This window comes from Nyctibius grandis, chromosome 4, assembly GCF_013368605.1.
Source record: "Nyctibius grandis isolate bNycGra1 chromosome 4, bNycGra1.pri, whole genome shotgun sequence".
NCBI classification, from domain to species: Eukaryota; Metazoa; Chordata; class Aves; order Nyctibiiformes; family Nyctibiidae; genus Nyctibius; species Nyctibius grandis.
Window position 1 is genome coordinate 85,833,489 of NC_090661.1, and position 26,273 is coordinate 85,859,761.

The 26,273-nt window shown below is 41.3% G+C and overlaps 2 protein-coding genes across 3 annotated transcripts; both read right to left on the reverse strand.

The window, feature by feature from the left end:
- Positions 1-2,093: 2,093 nt before the first annotated feature.
- Positions 2,094-3,433, reverse strand: CH25H (cholesterol 25-hydroxylase). Its single transcript, XM_068399696.1, has one exon. It carries the CDS (start codon positions 3,311-3,313, stop codon positions 2,489-2,491), a length of 825 nt encoding a protein of 274 aa, XP_068255797.1. The 5' UTR covers positions 3,314-3,433; the 3' UTR covers positions 2,094-2,488.
- A 5,798-nt stretch (positions 3,434-9,231) lies between these two features.
- Positions 9,232-23,719, reverse strand: LIPA (lipase A, lysosomal acid type). Of its 2 annotated transcripts, none has more exons than XM_068398602.1 (9): positions 23,515-23,719; positions 21,589-21,709; positions 17,597-17,795; positions 17,092-17,201; positions 16,315-16,451; positions 14,539-14,685; positions 13,287-13,358; positions 12,148-12,219; positions 9,232-11,353 (listed from the first exon to the last, which is right to left on the reverse strand). In XM_068398602.1, exons 1-9 carry the CDS (start codon positions 23,617-23,619, stop codon positions 11,120-11,122), a joined length of 1,197 nt encoding a protein of 398 aa, XP_068254703.1. In that variant the 5' UTR covers positions 23,620-23,719; the 3' UTR covers positions 9,232-11,119. The 2 variants fall into 2 exon arrangements, with proteins under 2 accessions (XP_068254703.1, XP_068254702.1); XM_068398601.1 differs by having other exon boundaries at positions 23,500-23,719.
- Between the last annotated feature and the right edge of the window lie 2,554 nt (positions 23,720-26,273).

Below are 26,273 nucleotides of genomic sequence, written 5' to 3' on the forward strand. Positions count from 1 at the left end.
ATTTTTTCTTTGGTTGGTGTTTTTTTTAATATTCCAAGTTCATGCAATAACAAGCCTTTAAACTGAGATTCCAGGTCTGACTGGCAAGAGGTTCAGTACAGATACAACCTGGAGGGAAATTCAATTCCATATTTGAGGAAATGCATTCTTGGTGTGTGTCTGAAGTCATGTAAACGTTGAGGATGTGAGGGAGAGAGGAGTAGGCAGGAGCATCACGCAGTACATTGCCTCCTTCCATTGTCTATTTTGATCATCCTGACCACTGTTACTCTATGCTGTCAATGCCAAATGAGACTATCTCACTTGACTTGACAAGACAAAGCATGTTTTGCTTGCAGCTGACTAGGACTCTTTCTCCAGTAGTGAGGTATTTGTTATATCAATTCTTAAGCTTCATGCAAAAAAGTGGAATAATCCCCATAGGTTCAGCTACAACCTTTCCTGTGGGATTTGCTCATAGGCTTCCTATAGCAACATATCCAAGTACCATTTGGCCTTAACCTTGATTATTTAGAGAGCCAACAGCACATGAAACAGACTGTTACAGTGTATAGTTAGAATATATAGTTATAGTATAAGGTACAACCCATTGAAACCACAGAGCACCCCCGTCAGAATCTCAGTCTTTGCCAGGCTGAATTAAGTGGGATTTCTAGAGCTGAAAGGGTAACTTTGGGATACCTCAAAATGGCTAAACAGCTCCAAAAAAACAGAGACTGTATTTTGCCTCATGCATTTGGCAGAAAAAAAAAAAAAAGCAAGCATACTTCCTTCTCTTTGTAGCACACCCCAAAATACTTCAAATTATAATCACCAGAAAGATTGGGAATTCTTTCTTTCAGCTGAATAGATGCATGGCAAAAATTCCAGTTTCGTATTCTTTTAAGTCGCAGTTTTTGCTCTCAGGATGTGGCATGTTCTTACCACTGAAAAGAAGGGTTGCTTTTCTGACATATCCAGAGAGCAGAGGGGGTAGTTAAGTATTAAGATTGCAGCATTTTGTACTGTTTATGTAGATGTTTATCACAATTATTTCCTGTTATCAAAAAGATGCAGTGTCCAAAAGTGCTGTTCCCTTTCTAAGTTCACATTGTTGGAAATACTAAGGGTTCTCTCTTCTCCTGGACAAACAGCCTCTGTAAGGTCACACAACCCTCTAGACATAACGACAAAGACATTTTTGGATGATGATGCGTAAGTGTTCGTTACGCACTTTCTATGTTATTTGAACTTTCTCTGTTCCCATCACTATCCTAAGAAGTTTATTAGTAATACAGTACAGAACATTATAAGCATTAAAATGTTATGTAGTGGACATAAAAAGTCCATATTGATCTCTGCTGAAGGAGACATGGAAGACCTGCTTATCTCTTAATGCTTATTTTTTTCAGTGTGACTTCTATGAGACTACATGGCAACATTTTATGTATAACTGTTCTTCTAGCAATGTGTAGCCATTTTGTTCTATGGCTTAGGGTCCTGAAAAGTTTGATTCTATTCCTCTGAAATCTGCTTGAAAGAATCATCTATTTTGTAGAAACCCTGTTTATATTCCTTGCTAGGTTTTTGCATGCAAGTAACAGTTGATGTGGCTGTGAAGGACCAATGCTACCTTTTATTAAGGGCTGCTTAATGTTCTGCTCTCACACCTTAAATTTAGTGAAAATTATTCAAGCTTCTCACAAATGTAATAACGAAATTTCACCATGGCTTTTTAAACTGTATTCTTCAATATTCTGTTTCTACAAAACTGAAAACTGTTTAAAAATAACAGGTGATTCTGGAGAAAAAGTAAATGGTTCACTTTTGAAATAACATGACAATAGTTCAATAAGAAAGGTCTGAAACTTTGAAACTCAAATAAATGACACCTATGCAAAAGGAATCATACCTGTCCTTAATAGAAACAGAGTAATGAATAAAATGAAACAGAATATATTTTTAAAAGAATGACGATATTTATTTTCTGTTAAAAACAAACTGTACATCAAGGTTTAAAATATAAATATCAAAATTATTGCACAGTTAGTCAACCAGCTTTGTTTGGCAGCAATATTTTACAACATCATTGTGCAATAATATGCTCTGGCAGATTATACTCCACAAAATCCATGATGTGTACCTTTTCTGTTTACATCATAAATCATCCTACATTGTTCTGGCGTATGTATACAACATCACACAGTAATACAATATATGCTTTATGAAAGCTGGAAAGAAGGAAAGAAGAGAGAATGTCTCTTAATGCTTCCCTTACACTTTTGATTCAAACAAATTTAAGCAACAGATATTTACAGTCCCATTTGCAGTCATTTAACATAGGCAGTTCCAAGTATACATATGAATATACATATATTAAGAGGATTTGTTATAAATAGGTATTACTTTTATAGGCAGCTTCAAATATACAATCTTCTGTATGTCTTTGAAAAATTAATGTTCCAGTTTAGTGTATAAAAAATAAGAGTTCATCCACAGGTAAATACCCTTAATTAGAATGCGACTCTGTGAATGTCCCAAAGAGTTTGTCCCAGTGGGTGAAGTAAGGAGCATAGTTTGATCTGAATTTCAGGTGATGGAGATCATGATGTGGTGCTCCACCGTACAAACCAAAAGGCACAAGTCGGTGAGTTGACCACGGAAGGTCATATCCTGAATGGTCCTCCACTGACAACCAAATGTTTACAAGGAAGAAAATCATTTCTGTCAAAGGATGGCATCCGAGGAGCACTGGGTTGATAGCAGCAAAAAATCCCAGTGACAGCAATTCCCATACACTGGAATACTGTGTAGTAAGAGCAAACGTTGACACATGCTTGTGATGCACCTTGTGGAAGGTCTTGTAGAGCCAAGGCACCTTGTGATGAAGCAAATGCCACAGGAAGTACTCAAAATCAAACAGAAACAGGCAAACTCCTACTTTCAGCAAGACCTCAGGCAGCTCTGGAGCTATCACTGGTAGATTCATTGGTCTCCAGTACCAGTGGAGAAACGTCACCGGGAAGATCAAAACAACATGGTGATACACACTTTGAATAATGCACGGCACCATCATTCCAAGAGTTGGATAGTTCTGCGGCTGGATTTTGTATTTTCTCAAGTTTGGTAGTCTAGTACTTAAAAAGTCCAGTGCAATATATGGAAGACAGAAAGCCATGTACGCTGCAAAAGAAAACAGCACTGGAAAAAATGGTGACCTGATCAATGGCTCCCTTGCTGTGACAAAGTCCCAAAGAGACTGAAGGCACAACCTGTCCCGCTGTCCATCCATCGCATAGCTGAGCAGCGCTCTGTCTGGCAGGCTGCAGTTCATGCTGATCGCAGTCTGAGACGTCTGTAAATCCTGCAAGCCTTTATCTAGCCTGCTCAAGGGCTAGCTCCGCCCACCAGAAATCCTTCTTACTTAGTAACATGTGCCTTTAAGAGGAAGTTGCCTTTCCTGTTATACAGAATTGGTATAAATATTTTAATCTCAGAACAGGAGTAGCTGGCCACAGTAATCACTGGAGCTCTACAAGAGACTTGTATGATATGAAAAATAAGCAGAAATGCAGAGCTAGCACCGGAATTCAGAGAAAGAGGGTAGGAACAGTTTCCACTCCACTTAGTGCACACACTTGAAAAACTGCTGTCTCTTACTAATTTTAAATTATGTCATCCTTTGTTATCCTTTTGCCTTTATAGGTAAGGAGATACAACCTACCATTGATTTTTTTATGCGACCGCTACAAAAGATGTACGTGTACCTAAGCCCCAGGTCTGACCTGTGGATGTTTGGTGGGTAATGGATGTGTGCAAACACACATTTTCCTAATGATGCCTTGGGTGTACAACAGGCTAGGTCAAAACCTTAAGGAGACCTAAGCTATGCTCCCAGTCTTAATGCGGTGGCTGTGACTTATCTCCATCTAATGTGAGGTCATGCTCTCCTTTATGCTCCTGTATCTACTTGACACAGCAAAATCCACCTGACTTGAACAGATGCAAAATTGAGCCAAGAACTTCTGAGGAACAAAGTATCCCCCAGCTGCTGGGAACAATACAAGGTAAAGTCCCATTGTGCTTCCAAACAGATACTTAGTGACAAGTATTATTGCCTTATTACAATATTCACTCCACATCTCAACAGCTCTTTGAGCAACATGATATGGAAATCATCCTTTACCCAAGTATCAAACTAACTTATGTAATTAAAAGACCCACTGGTTAGACCTATGTCCTTTAAAGGATCTTCCTTTGACCACAGGCAAGCACACAGCAGACAGAAGCTAGCAGGCTTGACTCCCAACATTTCTAATTTGCTAAAAGTATTTTAGGTGTAAACGATGGAGGTTTTGATTTAACCACTAAGACATCACTTCTTTTGTGCTTTTAGAAAAAGACATACAAAGCTTTGAACATTTAGGGAAACAGAGCTTGCCATCAGCTTCCTATGAACTCACCTCTTTTGTAGGTACAGCATTTATTCTAGTATTGGAAATGAGCTCAACTTCCTGGATGACTTTATTAGCTTGTTCAGCCAATTTTAGTTCTTTGCTATTCAGAAAAGAAATCTGATGGGGGAAAATGGGAGACGGAATTTCCTTGCTTCTCATTAATTAAAAATTATTAATTAGCAGTGACCTTTTCTGAACTATGCATGGGCTTCTCCTAATACTTCAGTTTGCTTTCAGTGTCAACTATTTTATTTTCAAGAGATTCTGCTCTTAAGGAAGTGCAGATTTTGCTCTCTTCTTAGACTTCAAGTTTACTGAAACAGTAACATTATCTGCGCTATTATTCAGGCAATCAGAAGTTATTTGTTGGAGACAGGTATGGTAGGGCCTTCAAAGACTCTACTTGTTGCATATACAGTTTAGAAATAGATTCAGATTTTCTGCTGTTATGGGACTGTTCTGTTGACCTCAATTAATTCAGACTGTCAAATGTAGTGAAACTAAAACCCAGTGAAAGACACTAATTTAATGGATGAGGATCTATATCCAAAAGCTTCATTTCAATCTTCTGTTTGTATTTTAACCTGACCTCCATTTCACAATAAGGACATGAAAAATGTATTTGTAACTCAATCACCATCTGGGTCTGAAAATATTCTTGTGAGAGATGCTTTCTGTTGATTTATGTAGTTACAATCAGAAATTAAGCCTCCCAGATGTGATACGAGATTCTCTGTTTTATTAGAACTATGCAGGGACTGAATTTATTCTATAAAGTATTCCAAATCTGCCTAAAGGGAGATTGACAGAAATTGCTCATCTGCCCTAAAGACACTCCTCTGACTAATCCCTAATAGCCATGAGAAGTCTCAAGAAGTTTTAGAATGACTGCTGCCTATAAGCTATAATTTAAAGAACAGGCATTTTACCTGCAGATTACGTCATAGAGAAATATCCTTAAGTCCCTTAAGGAAAAGTAACGGAATTCTGCACTCTTATTACTAGTAAATCCTGCAACATAAAGTCCAAGCAAGGCGCAAGGCCAGCAGACCTTACCTTGGAGCCTGGCGCAGCGGCAGCGCAGCCCTCCGGGCTCGGCAGCCCATCTGCTTGCTGGCGCTCGGGGGTACGGGCTCCGCTGGCAAGGCTCACCCCAGCTGGGTGCTGAGCAGCCTCAGCAAGTGAGCGTGCTCGGAAAAATGAATCCTCGTGCATCAGAGAGGGCAGACCCTTGTTCTCCAGAAACTGATTTCAAGCTGTTTGGCTTAGCCACCGCAAAGCACTTATCACATATTTCCACTCGGCCCACTCAGGTTTCTTTGTCAGCGCAAGGTACAACGTGAAGAAAAGACAAAGTACACGCAAATCCTTTCTGTACTTAATTCAGCCATACAACCCCAGCTTTTTTCACTCAGCTTACGATGCTGCCAAACTTCCCCATGTGTTACAAGATTCTAAACGGGTCTCTCAAAAAACCAAGACTCCTGCTACAGAGTTTAGGTTGAAGGGCACATAGTTTGGAATGAGGCCCCGCAAAGGGTCTTAAATAGATTCCACATGAGCACAAGACACAAGCACCTACCCCAGGCTGCACTGTTAGGTACTAGCTATAAGGTAAACAGCAAAACACTAAGTGGGTAGGAAAAGGAGGAAAAGTTAGCAGGAGGGAAAAACAGGATCAATGTACTGAAACTAATGTCACAGCAGCAGAGGCAAAATTTCTATTTCCTTCCTCCTCTTCTCCCCCTCTGTATGGCAGGATTATTGTTGTGCCAGAGAAAAGGCAACATCCCAGTGCATGCTAAGCCTCCCACCAGAAAAAGGGTGCTGGGGAAAAGGGTCGGTAACTTGTTCAGGACAGCAGGAGGGAAGCAGAACAGTAACCAGAGCACAGGCAGGCAGAGGCAGCCCCTTCACTCACTTTAAAATAAATTGTTACCGCGCGGGAAAAACGCGATAAATCCGCGGGCCTCACATCCTCACTCACCTTACTGCAAGAGCCTGAGGGCGAGGAGACGCACTGCTCGGCAGCACCCCTGGCAGCTCTGCCAGGCTGCGGGTCCAAGGCAGCTCCCCGCGCTCCCCCCGCGCTGCGCTGCGCGGCCTTTCCGCGGGCAACAGCGCCCCCCAGCGCGGATAACCCGCGACTGCAGCGCTGCTCCCCGCAGCCGCCTCCCGGAGCGCTGCCTCCGCCGTCCCTCCAGCAACCGCTTCCAAAGCGTATGTTCGCTTTCTGTTACGATACAGTTGTCAGGAAATACTCCTTAGAGTTTGTTAAAATTGTCAGGGATAACAACATATGCACTGTTGTGCAGCAGGACAAAAAGTTGGTGGGCATAGATCTGTCACAGCCCCTACAGGTGTAAGGGGTGGGAGGGAAAGAGGGAGCTTTGCATATTCACATCTTTTCAACCTATAGTCTCCTTCTGTTTAGGTATACTGAGATTCAGGTCCAGAATCTGCATCCAAAGAAGGGCCATGAGCCTCTGCTCCTCGCATCCCAGGTAAGCAGCTTGAACCCTGAGCCCATGGATATGCTGAGTACTTGAGGGTGAAGAACACACATTCCTCTTCAGTTTTGATGAAAAACTTTAGCTTAAACACAAAATACTTTTCTTAACAGATCTAACACATTTTCTAGATCAAAATATTTTCCTGCCAACACTCCACCTCCCCAATCAAGCTTCACTGAAAACCTCTCCAGCCAGCTCAGAAAGAAAGCTTAATCAAAGGTCTTTTTAATGAATTCCTAACAATGGCCGGGGACGGAAAGCTGCCAGCAAAGTAAATTGTTAATGCTCAACTGATACCTTATCAGCATCAGTTTTCAAAACAATAACCATCAGGAAAAAATCCTAAAATTCTTTCATTCAGAATTCGTAATTCAGTAGTGAGAAATTGATTTGCATCCTCTACAACTACACACACTCATCATTTCTGGAGGAGTCAGAATGCAACACAGACACTTTTCAGCTCAGTATGCTCAGAATGTAAGGTTTAGGCAACCATGTTACAGGTGTGGCTACTGTCCATCCAACCTTCATAATTTTTTATTTCGTTGATGATTTCAATGATTTTGTTCATATAAAGTTATTTGAAAATAGGCTACTGGAGAAGAGAGGCCATTATTAGCACGCTCATGATGGGCAATGCTGCAGCATGAGTTTGTATTTTATAAGACATCAAAGAAAGGGAGAAGGCATTATAAATGCTTTAATTACAGGAAAATCTTCCACCAAGAGCCATGTTTTATTATATATCAGAAAACCTACTCAGCCATCAAGGTTTCTCTCTCATATCTTACAGATTAAAGCCATTTGTAACTTCTCACAATATTAAAGCATTCATGTTTCCTTTTTTTTTTGTATGGCACATTCACCATGAAGAGTAATTTATAGAAAATGGTTTATTTTGCTCCCAAGCTGACAAAACTGTTTCTCTTCCAGTTCCCAAGGGAGTAGGAGCTGTGTTTTACCACCACTTCCTACACTGAGGCACTTCTATGTTGTTTCAGTTGATGTGTAAACTTTTGTCAGTGTTATCACTACTACAGAATCACTAAATAGCGTAAAAATGCTCTGCATTGAGCTAGTACATCATTCAGTATGCACCACTAACACACGCGCGCTCTGCCATCTTTAGGCCTTCTACATGAAATGAACAGTGTGACTACACTTTGCAAATGACTATAAAAAAATCCTTTTCACGTTCCAAGCCCAACATGTGGACAAAAACACATGCTTTTATGTCTGCGTAAGCCCTCATATGCCCACTTGTGTTGTATAGCTCTAATTCAAAGCCCTGGATTGTGCATTCACTTCAGATGCACACAGATCTGTGAGTCTGGCAATCCGTTAGCTGAACGGGGACTACTTTCTTCTGGCTTTCTAGCATAGTTTGATCACATTGCCAAATGCTGAGACTAAGTAAGTCAGCAGAAGGTGTCTGATTCCCTCTGTTATGCTAGTACACTTCTGTATTATCTAAAGCTGATGTTCAGCCAACCTTCAACATCATATATATACACCTGTAACACAAAGATGTCTCTAGAGCAGGCACTAAGTATGTAATATCTGCTTTGAAAAATGAACCATTCATCACTGCTCATTCTTCTGACCAAGCTTCTCGCTCTTATGTTCAGAGTGTCTTATTTTGCACATTTCTTTCCACTGACACCTCTCCATGTTTGTGTCACACAGTGCTTGTAACTTTAGCAAGCCAGGGAGAGCACAATAGCTCACAATTCCCGTATCCATCCTTGCTCCAGCGAAGCAGAAAAGCTCCATAGTGGCTTTTGTGTAAAGCGTCCACTATTCTGGCTTTATTTCCAGGTACCCAGGGGGTTCATCAGCTGACAAAGCTGGCAACACATAGGATTTAATACACCCTGCTATCTTGACTGCACATCTACTGTATTCAGAATGTACAGAAAGGTACAGCCTGAGCATATTTATTATTGAAGATCACAAAGGTCAAAAGCTGGGTCGAACGTACCACAGCAAAAATTAGTTCCCTGCCTTACTATGTGGTTAAATGCTATTTAGGAGATTACCAGACAGTCCGTTAACCAATCTAATTACCCAAGGTTTAAGATGTGATACAAGAAGCTTTTCACCATGTCAGTGGTTTGAAAGGAACCTCACTTGGAGGCTTAGAAAATTACTCCATCTTGTGAGCAGTTATTTACAATTGGTACCTTACTTGAAAGTCTCAGAGAAGTCCCTCAAAACAACATGAATGGCCTTTTAGGCTTAGGAAAAGCCTCTTTCAGGACAAAAGTAAAATGAAAGCTTACTTGGCTATTTTACTTTTTTATTGTACTTGTTCTACAGATGAAGAGCTGTGAAAAAAAAGACTCTGCTTTCTGGATTCTGTCCCAAAGATTCACATACATTCATGAAACAAGAAGTAGTGAAACACAACACATCACTCTGAACTCCAAGCAGGTCTCATGTTTACTGAAATATCTCAAGCTTACTAAACATGATGCACATGGTTCCTCCTGTATCATATAGAGTCACAACTGCTAAGGTAGCCGCTTTGGATTCCTACAGAAACTTCCTTTCAGCACCGCAAGGTGATGCAAATATGGCTGCTACAAATATAAAGCAAATACAAATATAGAGGTCCTGCTAGGAATTGCAACTGAAAGATGATGAACCACTGTTTCCTTAAACAAGGCCTGAGGATTCCCTGAGTCTGTATTAGGAATAAAAAAAAACCCAAACAAACAAACAAACCCTATTTATGGCTTATGCATCTTTTCGCAATTTCTTTTTTTACAACAGAAGTTTGCCTCAGTTTAAAATGCACTATTTTCTATGCCATGTAGAAGAGGCTTTTTATCATGTCGGGATTACTGACAGAAATCTGGGTTGAATCCAACCATGGCACACAAATTATCATCTGGACTGAGGCAACTCACTTTGGAGATTGTTCAAACATCTACATTTGGCATGGAACTTTTGTTCAATTCAGAGGAGCCAAAGTCCTCTGCATAGTCAATGGTAAGAGCAAGGCACCTACATTACAGACAACTACAGCTCCGAAGTCAGACCCCTGAAGCAGATGTGAATCCTCTCCCTCCATTAAATGGGGGCTTAGCCCCATTTTGAAGTGGAAACTGAGGCAAATGGAAACTGCCATTAATACTGCCAGGCTTCACTAGGGTGTTGTATGGATCCTGAACACAATGGTGACAAGCACCACATAAGCAGATAAGTAGTAAACAGATCTTCAAAGCAGCAGGTGATTAAGGGGAAAAGTCCATGCAAATTAAGTCACTCAAGCTATAGAATTAGTTCTTTGGCTCTTCCCTTGCCAGTAGTATACTGGGGGAGCTTGTTTTTTAGTGGTCAGTGTAAAGAAAACAAAACACGAGTGTGTTACATAATTTTCCTTGAAAGCCATAATCTATTGACAAAGCTAATTGAAAGTGGTATCTCTTTTAATCGCTTCTCTTGTTCCAGGAATCTGCAAGGGCAAATAACAATCCTTATCCATAGTTGGTACGTGAAACATGAAAGGCTTCAGGGATACCATTAAATCGAGAAAAATGCAGCAATGAATCAGTCCCAAAATAGGAGATTTCAACTGACAGTGGTGATCTTCTCTGGCTTCATGACAGTTCTGGGCAATATTGAAAAAGAGTCATCTGATGTAGCTAGCTTGTATGGGATGACTAAAATAATAACGCAGTAAAAGTCACTAAGTGCTTTTTAAAGTACCAGCACCAAATGGGTCATTGCAATACAAGGAGTACTTCTGAAAGGTACTCAGAAACGGCAACGTACTGAGAAATGGCAGTGTTTTATGCACAGTGAAATACTTACTGTTTTAATTGTCAAGCACCTGAGGTGCTGAATGGACTAACTTGTCTTTCAGACACGTCACTAAATTTATATGCACATGACACTGACGTACTCCTTTTGTGCAAAGTCACACTGCTGGTTTTTTGAGTACCACGCCACTGTGTGCAAAATCAGCAGGATACAACAGGGACTTCTGCAGGAGAGAGAAACAATACTGAGAAAAACAAACCAAATATGAATCCAATTCAGTAGTCATTGCTGGCATTTTAAAAATGCATCATAAATAAACAATGTATCATTATTGCCAGAAAAGCGTTATGTTCCAACAAGACAAATTCCTGGTGAATTAATACTCTGAAATACCACGCCGGTTTAGAGATACTTCCTAATCATGTTAAGTATTTCATTATACATGCGGTAAGGTGCATCAAGGCCCCAGATGAAATCCAAATGTTCCCATTCTGGGATGTTTTTGTGGTAAACCAAGTTTGTGATCTGAGTGAGCAGCATAGCAACATCCTTTGGGTCTGCCAGCCAGTCCTGTCCACCAGTCCACACTGCGGTTGGTACAGTCATCTCTTTTATTTTGTAGAAAGGGGGAGTAGACTGAGGAGAAGGAAAGTGAAAACAAAAGCATTAGAAAGAACAAGTCTTCAGTGTGATACTACACTGCAGTGTAACATACTAGCAAACGCAAGAAGAATGTGTCAGATTCTCGTTTTCTTGTCCTCTCTTGGACAGCAAGAGATGGAGATGGAGTCCTGACTCAACAGTAAATGTAATTCCAAGAGTCCTGCAATATTATAGCACGCATAGCAGTGAAGATGTGGTTTAAGGAGTTTACAAGACAGCAGCGTAGCAGAAGTCTCAGAGAATGCATCCTATGCAAGTTATTTCTAAACCCTAATCAAATACTAAAAGTGATCACTACTCTGAAAGCATGATACTGCAATCTTTCCCAGTCACTAAAGTGACAAGGGGCAAAATATTTTTAGTATTGCACACAGCAATTTAGAAACAAACATGCGTTGAGATTAAACAGGCTAAAGATAAACAAGACACATCAACTGACAGTCTATGCCTTATTTTGAGAAGTGCAGTGTGATCTCATGATCTAGGCAGGCAAGCCCACCCTCAAGAAACAGTGTGCCATCACAACTTCATATCCAAGCATGGGCTCCATGCTGACTTAGGACTACCTCAGAGCTCTACAGTCCTGTCGGGGTTTTTTTGGGGGGTTTTTTTTGTGGGTTTTTTTTGGAAAAGACAGATCTCCAGTTGGCTACTGGGCAACACTAGTGGCTTTTTAGTATGCAGCATAAATACAGCATCCAGAGAAGTGCCCAAGGACTTTTTTTGTGACACTCAAGAATTATAACATATCCATAAAAGATGTCTACCTGGTTGTAGTGAGCCATATTTGCAGCCTTGCTTCCCCAGTCATAAGCTTTCAGTTCCCCAGTCTTCACAGCCTAGAAATAAACAAATATTCACACATACAAAGAAGAATTCAACACTTCTATTGCAGGAATAAAAAAAGTATAGGTCATCTGGAGAATTGGCAAAGGCAACTGACACAAGAAACAGTGAAATGCCAAGTATTAACAAGGACAAGTGTCACTGCTTTGCCCAGTGTCACAGGAGTGGGAAACATTAATATTCAATACCATCAGACTTTGTCCCTTAAGATTTCACACTCTTTTATAGCAATGGTAGGAAAGACTAAGGAAAACAGTTTAGTCTATCCAAAGCCAGGATGTGGCAGCTCCATGCTTACTTCTGAAATATCTACCTTGCTGTTTAAATGTATATGAATACAGCACCGAGCTTTCTTAGAAAGTTTACTCTGTATGATTTACCACCTATTATTTTTCAGAAACAGAAGTCTATATAACTGGGATACAGAACAAAAAAAGTCTTCGACAGATTTTTTTCTGAGCCAACACTTGAACAGCTATGTACAGCAGAACACATTGCTTCTGAACAGATGACCAAGTCCAGCTACAAGATCACAAGCAGCATTGACTACTGCTTCCATGGGAAATGTCTTCTCGTATTTGTCAGCCTGCTGAGCAAGCTTCAGGCACAATAGCATCACAGGCATGAAATTGTGCACTGAGGTGAAATACAAAATACACTAATAAAATAGAAAATGAAGCCAAACAGGATAGAACAGAATAGAAAGCCTTCTTCTTTTCACTGGCTAAAAATATAACTTGTAATCAAAACAGGGTTTGCTAAAAGGGGAACAAATACTTGTTACAGCATCTCTGAGTTAAGTTTTCCTTTGTACTGTTTGTTGGCCTGAAGTACTTACAGTTAGCCTATCTTCAAAAAGATAGGGGAGAGGGGTGAGCCACCATAAGTCAGTATCATCAAAGCAGATGCAGTGAACAATTCTGACAATTGGCAGTTCCAGAATTTCACTTGGTCTGTGCTACATATATATTTTGGCATTTTATTCCATTTAAATATCACAGACATCAATATTCTACAAACAAGCTATAGTCACAGACACTTTACATTCTGGAAACTCTACCTGGCTCCAGTGGATCATATTTTGTACAGATGTCCCCGCAGGGCAGTGTGTTGAATATACATCCACTCGGCTCTGCAACAAGATAATTAATACAGTTTAGTCCTCACAGTGCAACAGTGCAGCTATTATTGCTTCTCGAACAACTAACAGAAAATTTTCCATTGCTCTTAAAACTGTTATAAACAAAAGTTAACTGAAGCAATATATACAGATGAGGTAAAAGGTTGAAATGTCTTGGGGACTACTTACAATTAACTGTAGAACTTTAAAGATGAACTTTAGACTTGATAATGACATCTGTTAAGCATTTTTTATATATTCAGAATATCTTTTAAAAAGTGCTAATATTGTAAGAATTGGGAGCACGTTAATTAATATTTAGCTACATCTAAACTAGTAGCTGTCAGTCCAAAGTGATTCAGAACTTCATATAGTTTGAATTTAGAAGTACAAAATACCCATGGGGAAACGTAAATCCTGGCAGGAAAAAAAAATATTATCCATCATTAAAACCATGAATACTGTATGTGCTGGGCAAGAAAACATAAAAACAATGCACCTTCACCTTGATATCAAATACAAAAAAAGTACATTTTTGCACACAGGATGGTGAAAAAAAAATGCTAATTCTATCTCACTCCAATAAAAAAATCCTCAGCCTTCATCCACCTGTGAGTAAACTGATACCAGCTTGTACTGATTTCAGGGAGTTAGAAACACTTTAAGAAGCAGTATGGAAAAAGGCAGTCTCATGTCAGTTGCTGTTAGCTAGCTTTTAGATAACAAAAGAAGTCCTATGAATAAGTCCTTTGGAACTAGAATCACAGATGAAGCCATCAGCAGGATCAGAAATTGGTCCCAGAGAAAATAATCGCACACGTCCACCAAGAGACCAGAAAACTTCAACAGTTCTCTTGGAAATGGTTGAAAACTGTATCTTTATTCCTCACTTCCATGCAAAAAGAATTAAATACTTACACCAGCATACTAATTCACTTCTCTTACTCACTTCCCCAAAAGATCTGAAATAATGTATTTTAGCTTTCCAGTAACATTTTAAAAGGTTAATTCTATCCATTCAAGCTGGGCAACTACATCTATACCAAGGAAAGATATTCATCCAAACTCAGTATGATGAAGGCGGCATTAGTTTTTTTTCTAATTACATGCAAAGGACAATCAGTACTGTGATACACAGTCAATACTGTTAGAGGTCACAATAACTCAGCTATTGAAAGTCACCAAAACATACCATATTCAAGTTTCTCTCATTAAAACCACACAGAAGAAAGAACATGTTGCCGCAAAGGTCATCAAGTATTCTGTGGGTGCAAACATGGGTAGCAAGCCACTTCAGCAAAGAATTCTGAGGGAGGAATTGTTTCTTTCCAAACATGTCCTACAAAATAACAAACACAGAGGACAAACATGTAATTACAAAAATTACCTGGTTTTAGTTTTTATACCACAACATTTTTGAGGTAAGTATTTGCATTTGCACTGGTGACAGGTGTGTCATACAAAAATTATTTATCTCCTTATCAACCTTGCTTACTGTCTAATGGGAAGGTCACCGTTAGTGCTTCTGCTACAAACGATGCAGTGCATTACCCCACAAAAAATGTGAGAACTGGGACCATCATTAAAGAATTCCAAATCTAACCTCAAATTCTAATCAGTTTTAAATTCAGTATTTTAGAGGAGTACTACACAGCTTCTTGTCATCAGAATTGTTTAAGGCTAAAATATTTTAAGCTGCATCTGCTAATGTTAAATGGCTTTGTACTTACAACTTCTTCTCTTCAAACCATGTAAGAAAAACAAGTTGCATGAGCTGCAGTGGCCACTTCCTCTTGATGAGTATTTTTATGATGGGCAACTGCAACAGGTTGCCCAGAGAAGTTGTGGATGCCCCCTCCCTGGAAGCATTCAAGGCCAAGTTGGATGGGGCTTTGAGCAACCTGGTCTAGTGGAAGGTGTCCCTGCCCATGGCAGGGGGGTTGGAACTAGATGATCTTTAAGGTCCCTTCCAACCCAAACCATTCTATGATTCTATGATTTTTAAAATGTCCGAGGATTTGAAAATGGCCCACTGAGCACTTCCTTAAAAAGTGACACAGCTCTTTAAAGATACAACTGACCCGTGGGTTTGTGGCTGTCATGTACTTCTGCACTCTAGTTTTTTTGCAAGTCATCATGAGAATCAAGTTCTTCAGCACAACACGAACATCTGCACAGAGCACTGATCAGCTGCTATCCTCATTAGACAAAGTTCGTTCGTTACATGAAGAACAGGAGACCACAATTGTTAATATCACTTTTATGTATCTGCCTTTGGAGCAGGGAACTAATAATGCAAACAGACATGCATTAAATCTGTGCAAGGTACTTTAAAAAAGGGTTTATCTCACAGAACAAACAGCTCTGTGTGGGAGTCTCCATGGGTGGTGGAAAGAAACGTGGTGGTTAAAAATGACACGTAGCAGAGTGTTCACAGTGTCTGACTCCAGGGGCTTACTGCAGCCTGCCAGTCTGCCTACATTTCCTTCGCTGTTAAAGGGGAAATGTAAACTCCTCCAGAGGACGATTCACAGTATCTAAATAAAGCTGCCACTCTTAATCACCCTCTGACAGATCCTCTTCCAATACTAAATGGTTAATTGTGAAACAAATATGTTAAAGTTCATAACAATTCAAAAGTATTCTGTGTAAAGCTATCATATGACTCTTCTAAAACTATTTAATTAATCATGTGATTTCTGTAGCATAAATTCTAGAAACATGTAAATGGCAAAACACAATTTTATTCCATATATTAAGTTGTAATTGTAAAATACTACTTTAAACTGATGCAAATAGTCTCATTAGACAGCAGCAAAGACAGAGAAGCCACTGCTTACTTCCATAGCATTATTATGGAAAAACTGGCCCAATATTCTCGTCAAACATGTTAATCTAAACTACACTGCTTTCAACCAGAAAGGGGAACACCTCATTTGGCTTAAAACATTTACACTCAAATACAAACCTTGAGTAGCAGATCAGGAAACACTCCCAATTTTGTCAGAGGGCTAGTGGCAAACTTGACTGTGGCTACTGGTGCCAAGGCAAAGTACATTTTGATTTTCTTAGCCAGCTGTGGCAAAGTTGAAAAAGCAATGAAAGCTGTAAATAATATGAGAATAATTAACAAACCTCACTGACACAAGTTAGATAAGAATTTTACTTGGCAGTGATTCTATAAAACATAAGATATGTTGAGTGTGCACAAGTATTTTTAGATTAACAGTTTGATTGTTGTCTCTAGGATCACTTTAGATATTTTAAATTAATCTAGTTACTATGGAACACAAATTAAATGACGTAATTCAAAAGGATTTGTTTTCTTCTGAAAAACAAGTTCATGCTAACTAACCCAACACTCTTCCAGCTCTTTCTATCTGCAGGTCTAAAAGCACTTGAGCCAGGCCTTACATACAGCAAAATATTCTAGAAATGGGTATCTTTATTCTACATGTTTGATGATTCTAATTTTATTATGCACAGTTCATCAATTTATTTTAATAGAAACTGTACTGAAGGCTACTTGTGACTTCAATTTATCATTTCAACATCTTCCCACTTTAAGTAAACACAGAAAAGTTAAGTAATTTCTCTTTAATGTTGGTGAATATTCCAGGAAGCAGCTAAAAACCAGAAGCAGTAGATTTCAAAAGCCCTATTTTTTTCATCATTAAACCACATAGGTGGAACTTGATATAATTTCAAACACAATATATTCTAACAAATGCATCTCTTCACATACCCATTGTGGTACCCTGTGAATGGCCAATGTAAAATACTTGTTCCTGGCCAGTCTTCTTCAAAATGAAGTCCACTGAGGCTGGAATGTCATACTTAGCCATTTCATCAAAGCTACAAAGCAAAGATAAAAAGTCAGTTGTGTAAGTAAAGTTCAGTGTGGAACAGCTGCACAGAGCTTTACTGCACTGCAGATCAGCTGTCCGGACATAAAGAAAATCTTCCTTTGAATGAAGCAGAACACTCTGGTGATTGAGTGTTCACACCAAGCACCAGTGAAAGCAATTAACATTCTATTGACCACGTATGAAGGCTGTCTCTGGACACTATACTGACCATAAAACTCCCCTTTACTGCCCCTACATATGTGACAGCACATGTAACCAGAAAAAAAATATGTTGTATATTCACAATGTGACTGCACTGAGACAACGGGCAATGAGAGGAAGAGAAACCTGCTCGAAACAGCATGTGTATTTTCTCTAGTTTCTCTAGCAAGATGAGGATACCTGAAAACCCAGAATTCTTCTTGCTTCGCTGTGAAGTGTGTATGTTTCCTGGACCAGGTGTTCCCTCTGCTGTTTCCCAGCCATACATCATAGCCAGCATCTGCCAGCATAAAGCCGAGGCTGTTGTAATCCAAGTTTGTGATCCAGTTGCTGGCATCTGCAAGCAAACCATGCTGCAGAAACACAGCAGGCCTCGGGCCTGAAAAATAAAGCATTTATCATAGCTTCCCATTCATCTGGAACTGGATGCCTAAGAATAATTCAAATGAGTTATTGAAAGTCTGCTTTAGATTTGCACTTTGAATATTTAATCTACTTAACTTAATCTACTAATATTAGAAATTTGTATAATATTCATAGTGCCATGAAATCACGTGTTTTCACAAAAAGCTATTTTTTATTATTAAGAATTTTAAACTAGCAGCTTGTTAGTTTCCTAACTAGAGCAAAAGACTCCTTGAAGTTCAAAACAGACAGCAAACGTGCAATAAGCAAACATGAGAAAAGCAGGAGCTACAAGAAAAATACTGGTAGCCCTTACAACTGTTTCAAGCTCACAAATACTCAGCAAAGTGGCCCAAACACAGAGACGGATAAGCTACTTATGACCCTTGCCCTGCCCCTAAATCTAGGGAAGGCATTCCCCTATATGTGCTACTGAGATCTTTGTTCTCCAGTTAAGACAATGCCAAACTAGGGTGCTGAGCTCTGGAAATCTCTGCGACTGGCACTGATATTATCCCTATGTAACTCCCTTCCATTACCAAAGCTCTGGCAGAACCCGAAGAGCAGTAGGAGTAGCCAACAAAGGAATCTATGTTTCAAAGGACTTTCTCCCCTTGACTTAAGTAGTTAAAAGAACCACAGTCAAGACCCAGGTGGAATTTAGGAAGCCTCTCTCCTGACTTCCCCACCTTGAAATGTGGAATACAGATTAAAAAAATTGAAGCTTCCTGCTTCTACACCAAAAAAATAAATTAACATATAATCCTTTAGGAGGAACATCACCTTCAGAAAATCCAAAGACCTGTCTCTGGATCTCTCAGTACCACAGGTGTTCTGGGTTTTTTTCTGCTTTAATAACTGAAATCCGATAACACGGTAACGTTAGCTCAACGCCAGAGATTACTCAGGAATTTATCTCCTCCAATGACACACCATTCTACTACAATACTAACTCATGCAATACTTCCTCCATTGATAATTTAGACTTGGATCTTTCAGCAGAAACAGCCAAAACACAACTGTTTCAGTCACCTACACCCTCAATTCCAGGTCCTGTCCGTAAGTGTTTGCTGTGAGTTCCAAAATGCAAATAAGCAATATTCCGCCCTCCTGGCAACGTTTATACCTGTGACAAGGAACTTTTTCACTGCCTGCTGTTCCCATTTTCTTAAAAAATCATGTTGTGGCATACTGTCCCTGCAATCAGAGCAAATTTCCAGCAGTGCCAAACTGGCACTGGAGACAGTACAGCTCAACACAATTGTTTACTCTGCTCCAGTAATACTTCATTGCCTTATGAACCGTGTGCAGGATTTTCAAGCCTAACGTTAAATTTGGTTTCACTAATGTTCACTTTTAGCTCTGATACCTTCTCCTCTTTTACTAAACTCAGATCAACCAACTTCTGATTTTTTGAAGAACAGGTTCTCCTAAGCTGCTACTTGCATGTTTTGTAACACAGATAGGGGAAAACTGTTTAACTGCTTTAATCCTGTTCTCCTACTAGCCTCCAATTTGTGCCAGTTCCTTTTTCACTTTACCAGTCACCAGATCTGCACATGAATCATATGACAAACTGACTTGGACAATAATAATTTTCTATCACCTCTGATTCTAAAAACCCCAGAGTGGGAATAAGAAAGGTGGGTCCTTAAACTACCCTTTCCGCTATAGAACATTTTGTTCTCTTTGCTGCATGCCCAAGAAGTTGAACACAGGCTTATTTCCATGCCCTTCTTACCCATGCTATGTAGTTGGCTTAGATTTTTAGTTAATACTAAAACCAAAGACCATTGATGTTTTGCTTTTAGGTTCTCTGGATGGTTTTTTTTAGCTGAAGAACTGTAGGTTTTGTTCCAAAACATCATGTGATACATAATTCCAAGGGATCCTATTCACTTTATGCAGGGATTGCAAAAGAAGAATTATGGCATACATACGCTAAGTCAGCAGTGACACCTCAGAGGTATCTTTCTGAGAAAAGATACCACGTCTATAAAAACTTAAGATCAACATGAACTTTGAAATCTTCATTCTTCTAGGAGATCATACTTCCTTAAATGTGCTCAGTAATCCTTGTTTTTAAAATTAAAGCACTTTGCAAAACATGAACTTGGGGTCGAGGGTGTGGCAACGGGAATGTGGAGAATTCCCACAGATCAGGAAACTTCTGTTTGCTTATGTCATCAGTGAAGGATTCAACAAAATCAACAGGTACAAAGGCAGCCTGTCTTTTTCCTGTGGGCTTCTCAGAAATTCTTAAGTACAAAGACACCTGCCAGGTTTACCAGCCTCATCCATGCACTGATCTTTACACACCCACCTTGTGAGAGACAGCGGACAGTGCAAACATCCTAACTCATACAAAACCAACAGATAAGGTCAGGAAGACTGTTGCTTGGCCTTTGGCAGAGGAGAGGTTTTTTCCACAGGTCTTGTTCACACCCAAGGCTATAGGACAATCACTGATGTCTTTTCTGAGCTCCATGTTTTTACCTCTCATCCTAGATTTTTTCAGTCCAAAGGGTTCTGAGACGGTCCTTAGAATATGTACAGTTTCTATGCAAACAGGCTGCTGTTGTATGCATGCAATTGTCTGTAGGATCTGTTATAAGGGGTGGCGACAAGACTGATACCATATTCAGCCATTGCTGTTCCAATACACCGTTAATTCCATATGCAGTGTATGAGGACAGCAAGTCAAAGGCTACGTGTCTCTCTTTGTCTCACTTTTAAAGCATTTCATCATTCAGTCCTTGCAAAAACCTTTGCCATATTGCTCCCTTAAGTTTCAGCTTACATTCCCTCTACCCTTTCTCTCCCCTTCTTCCCCACCTGCATACCCCCTGCATCTCTTCCACGGTTTTATACCCGCTTTCACAGTAATTCTTACAGCTTGTAACACTGGTCTGGTGGCACATGCCAATGCTCCTGCTGGTCCCCCATCATATCACATCCATAAAAACAACCTGGTATGGGCTGCCTGTTGTCAACTACCTGTTACATATCCTAATTTGCAATATATTTTAAAATTTATTGTACTCAGGATGTTCTGAAGGGATTTTATTTTATTATATTGTTTTACCTATTTAAGCAGTTGCGTAAAATATGACACCCCAGTAGTATGCAGTATTGGTCTGGCCTGTACCTTACCGCAAAAGGAGGTTCAGAGACGTTAAAATTAACAAATGAATTCTTATTTTATGCAGAAATCAAGCAGTAATTATTTTGTGAACATTTTAGTGGGCACTCTTGTAGTTTAGTTATATTTCATCGAGAGGCACGTGAACTGCCTCTACTGAAAATGGTCAGGCATTTTTAAACAAACTTATTTGTTAAAAAGAAGCATTTTTTAAAATGGGGTTTAAAATAACCCAACAATGTTACAATCAATCTCTTTTCAAGAGGCTTTATTACTTAAAAAAAAAAAAAAACAGCAAATCTCAACCCTTATTTTCCACTTCCTAGAAAATCCAGGCCCCTCAGCCCCTCAAAAAAATCAAACAACTATGAACAGCCTGTATCAATGTCACAAGAAGGCAATGCCAGGAAAATATAGCTTTCTGACTCCTTTTTCCTTCCTTTACTCAAGTCACTCTACATGTGCCTAATCTATTTTGGCCATAACATTCACCAATAAAACATTCTAACTGCATAGGTCATATGGTCTTCAATCTTTTTCTGGATTATTACAGGAGCAAAAGTTTTATAAGTCAAAGAGAGCACTTTCATGACTTCCCATTTTCCCAAGCAGACATAAATCTTACCTTTGCTCCTCTCAGGGCCTTTTTTTCCGTAAGGAATTCTATTAACAGAAAGGATATACCCATCTTCTGTTGTCACTTCATACTCCTCACTAGGGTATCCCCTGAAGGTAATAATTTGACTCTGAAGAAAGAAAAGGAACCACCTTGGAGTCAGACTGCCAGCCTCCTCAATTTGTTAACACGAGCAAAGTACTCTCTGGGTTCCTTCCAAAGACAACAATGTGAAATTAAAGCATGTTGGGGGGAATGTGCCACACCACCCGCCTATTCAAGGCAGACAGGTTTACTTATGAGACTTAACCCAGGACGGAGTCAGGAACTAGCCAGAGCACAAACCTTACCCTAGGAATTTGGGAGGACTCCCTAGCCTGTCCCCATCCACTGTCTTATTAGTTACTTACATGCTGCTTACAGTGAGAAAGGAAATGGAAGTGTTGAAAAGGAGACTATGATAATAGGGCAACACACTGAGACACGGACATGGCAGACAAAAATTGAAACCGTCTACTCTCAAGGAAAGCAGTATCTTCCAGTAACAGACAAGTGAGGACAGCAAAAAGCCACTGACACCACAGCAGCATGTGGAAGAAGAGACAGTGGGAAGAGTTCATCTCTCCTGAAGGGAAGGGCTTCTTTAAAAACATTTCAGATTCATATCAGAACTTCATGCCGAATTCTCTGTTATACAGAGTACACAATCATGTTTAGGCAACATGCTGAAATGAACTACAAACACAGCAGCTTTAAAACACTCAGGTCCCACTCTTCACATGTGCGAGCTGCTGACATTGCCACCTCAGCTTGAAGTTTCATGTGCCATTTCTTACTCATCTTTCTCCTCAAACCTTATGTCTGTTGCAGACTTTTAAGTGACTTTGCTGACAAGCCAAACAAGAAAACAATAATAAAAAACCCCACACTTGTTTAACACTATGATTTCATTAATAGGTTTATCTCCTATCTCTTATGTCTCAGGCTTTATGTTATTTTCATTTGATGCAACTCCATTAGGACAGAGAACTTGCTATTTAACTGAATTTATGACACTAACCATGCCTTGAGAAAATGTAAGAAATACAAGACATGATCGGAGTTCTACTCTTAGACTGCTGGGCAAGGAAGAGAAGAAGCATTTAATTAAACATGCTAATTCCTTCAAATATATCTTTAATCATACACAGTGACATTAACATTCCAAAATTATTTTAAGGCTAAATTCCATTCAAATGCTACCAGCCTTAGACAAAATTACTATTTTCATTCCTTGAAATGATATTTAGATTATACTGACAACTCAAGCACTTCTTTTCTTATAGACCTTAAGCATTTCTAGCTTGAAATATCTTCTCGCACATGTGAAAGAATGGCACAGTTTAGATGGGTCAGAGGAAAGAGCAACTAATACCATTTACTAACAGCAAATATTTTCAGGGGTTGGTTATTGCGGCAGAAGGAGAATAAAGTTAAGAGAGTAAATGCCAAATGGGAAGAAAAGCAGTTGTGAGTAGGAACACGGGAGCATCGTGCGAGTAGCACAAGTGTGCTGCATAAACATGCGCTTTTCCAGCGGTTATGAAAGTGTCCTGACTCCAGCCAAAAACACAGGTCTGGATCAGAAAATATGTGCGAGAAAGATCAGTCACAGGCAACGGGGGACCAAGAAGGACCTGGAAGGTGCAGAAGAGAAAGACAAGGTATGAGCAGAGGGTGTAAGCAGCAGCAGGGGGGCCGCTGGCCAGTGCCTGAAGTCTCCCGGGGCTTTCACCGCGGCTGCCGGGGCCGGGAGGCACCGGGCGTGCGCCCGCCGAGCGAAGGGGCCGCACGCCGCCCAGACCACCCTCTGCTCCTCTCCTCGCCCCGTTACAACCCCGCGGCCGCACCCGGTGACAGCCTCGGGCGCTCTTCCCTCACCGCCGCGCCACTCACGATGTTCATGTTCGTTTCGGGGTCCACATTTCTCCTCCCTCTGGCGAACGCGCCCGAACTGGCGATGCTCTGCAGCAGGAAAGCGGCGACCAGCAGGCCCCGCATCCCGGCGCTGCGGGGAGGAGGCGGGAGGCTCCGGCTCGCCGCGGCGGAGCAGGACCCGGCGCTCGGGCAGAAAACGAGCGGGCCCCGCCGAGGCTGACGCACCGCCTCCGCCGGCCGCGGCCACCGGCACGGGACCGCGTGACAGGGGCGGGGGCGGCCGCCCGGCTGACAGGGCGAGGGCGGGGGCGGCCGCGGTCCTGCCAGCGGCGGGGAGGCAGCCGCGGGCCGGAGGCGTTGTCCACCCCCAAGCGGCTGAACGAGCGCGGCCGGCCCCGCCGCACGGCGCCGCCGGGCTGGGCGCCCGGGTGTGTCCCGCACCCCTTCGCACCTCCCCCTTCGCGTGACCGCGGCCCGGCGGCGCCAGCCGGCGGCGGGACGGCCCGCCCTCCGCGGAGAGCTACTGCCGCGCCGGCACCGACCCGCGCCCCCGCCCGCCGCTCCCAGCGCGGCGGGGCGGGAGGAGGGCGCTAGGCCGGCGGCGCCGCTCAGGCCATGCGGCGCGGCCTATCGGCGACGGCAAGGGCCGCCCGGCCCACCCCGCGGGGCGGGAGCCCTCCCAGGGGCGATGGCCGCCGAGCCCTGCGGAGACCCCAGCCGCTGGTGGCTCTCCCTACCGCCGGCCCCCCTTGCCCGGCGGCGTGCGGGGGTGCGCGGCCTTGGGCTGCCTGAGCCGGCGTGATTCAGCGTTTCTCAAGTCATACCTGTGTAGATGCCCCGCGCCCCCCCGGACTCCATTTTCAGAAATCTTTCAGCCCCGAGAACGGCGCCCATGACTGCTTCTTCCCAGCCCTCCTCGTCTTCTGCTCCTCATCTGAAGTCTCCAGAATCCTCACAGTGCCGCCCTGATCCCGCCACAGAGCCCGAATCAATCTCCGGAAAGCAGCAGCAAGGAGAAGGTGAAGCCTCGCCCACCACGGCCTCCCCCCCCGCCGGTAGCGGGAGCAGCCCCGGGGGATGCCTCCCCACCGTGCCTAACACCTGCACCTCGGGAAGAGCCGGTCCTTTGTGAGGCCTATAAAGCATCGTCAGCAATCACTGTTATTCTTACACAAATAGATCATCTATCCATCATCTTTGAGCATAGTCTAAATATGTCACATCTAATACAAGTGGACTTAAGTTACATGCAGGCACACAGTTCCAGCAGGGTTATCATCAGCTTCCTGCAAACCTGCTGTATCTTCATGCTCTGAGGCAACTAATTGGCACTGTGTTGCATACCTACGATTTTCCAAAGAAGCGTGTCTGTGGTCAGGGGACGTGTGACCAGGCTTGCAAAACCTTCGACCAAATTCAATCCTATAATATAAATATTCATGTTACTATGACCACAGTAATATCATCAGAGTAATACAGAAACCTGATATAAAATACACAGTGGTATAACAGGAGTGTGTCAAGAACGTACATGTTTCTGTTTATTCAGAAAGCATTAAGATTCTAATTGAAAAATCATTGATGTTTTCATAGTGTCCCCTTGTTTTTATACATCACTCCATACAAGTGACACTATGCCACCCTTTGCATTCCTGGATCCCATTTCACAGGGTTGTTCGTTTTTAAAGAACTTGATTAGCAAAAATGTTCTCAGTGATTCACTTGGGGTTTCTGTCAAATTAATTACAGGATACTCTTCCCCCCTAGGGGAAAACCCAAGTTATAAATTGCCACAACTGCTGCTGTCAAACATAGTGATTATATGCTAAACTACGCTAAATTGAAACCAGCATAAAATAGGATATTTAAAGTGATCCTGTCATTTACTATGGTATAGTCAATATACATTACTTTAATAGTGAAAACTGCATTTCAGGCAATTGTTTGGCTGGGCTAGTGATAGCAGGGGAGAATTCTTTGTCTTCAGCTCCAAGGAAATGTACAGATATGAGTTTTCTCTCAAAAATGTGTAAATATTTTTGAAGCCATTCCCTGTTCTTGTATATGTACAGAACACTCAAGTAAACAAAGTATTTGTATTAAATATGAATGCAGTTGTCGTTTCCAGCCCATTTCTGGACAAGTGTTTTCCAAGAAGCTCTTGCCTTTGCTGCCATGCAATGCAGCTCTCCCTGATACCAGCCAGCCCAGCCGCAGCTTTCCCCGAAGTGAAAGCAGCAGGGCTGTGGAAGTATTTCTTAATTTTCCTGAGCTGTGCCAAGCAAGTTACAAAGATGCCTGCAGAAAGGCATTGCATAACTACTCTCTTACTTTCGTTTCCTCTGTTTTAAGCACTTTCCTGCACTTATTTTATTCAATAGGCATTTGTGTCAAACCAAAGCATACAGATGCAACTAAATTTGTAAAAATAAGGATACTAGGACAAATTTCTGCATTACAGAAGGAAAATTCCTGCATTTTCCCATATGTACCAAGCTAGGTACCAAGCAATGTACCAAAGAAAACAGACATGTGGGACAGAAACAGAGACAAGAAACCCATAGATACTTAGTAGCATAGTAAATCATTAGTGCCACATTTGATTTTGGCTTTGCAGAAAACTTTTAAATACATTTTTCTACAACTACCTGCAATCTTTATTTTCCATAAAATATATGAATCTCTGTAGATACCCTAATCCTCTTTTCTTCCCAATTCACTGCCTTTTTTCACCACTTATCAAATACTTGATTGCTAGAAGGTTGCATGCTAGTGAG

Excerpts from the sequence above, each read along its gene's own strand:
- LIPA (XM_068398601.1), bottom strand. The coding sequence starts at position 23,619 with ATGCGGGGCCTGCTGGTCGCCGCTTTCCTGCTGCAGAGCATCGCCAGT. Across the intron at positions 21,710-23,499 it reads ACATCGTGAGTGGCGCGGCG|AGTCAAATTATTACCTTCAG; the intron begins GTGAGGGAAGAG and ends TTCTTTCTTCAG. Across the intron at positions 13,359-14,538 it reads ATGAGAGAAACTTGAATATG|AGCCGAGTGGATGTATATTC; the intron begins GTATGTTTTGGT and ends ATCTTGTTGCAG.
- CH25H (XM_068399696.1), bottom strand. The coding sequence starts at position 3,313 with ATGAACTGCAGCCTGCCAGACAGAGCGCTGCTCAGCTATGCGATGGAT.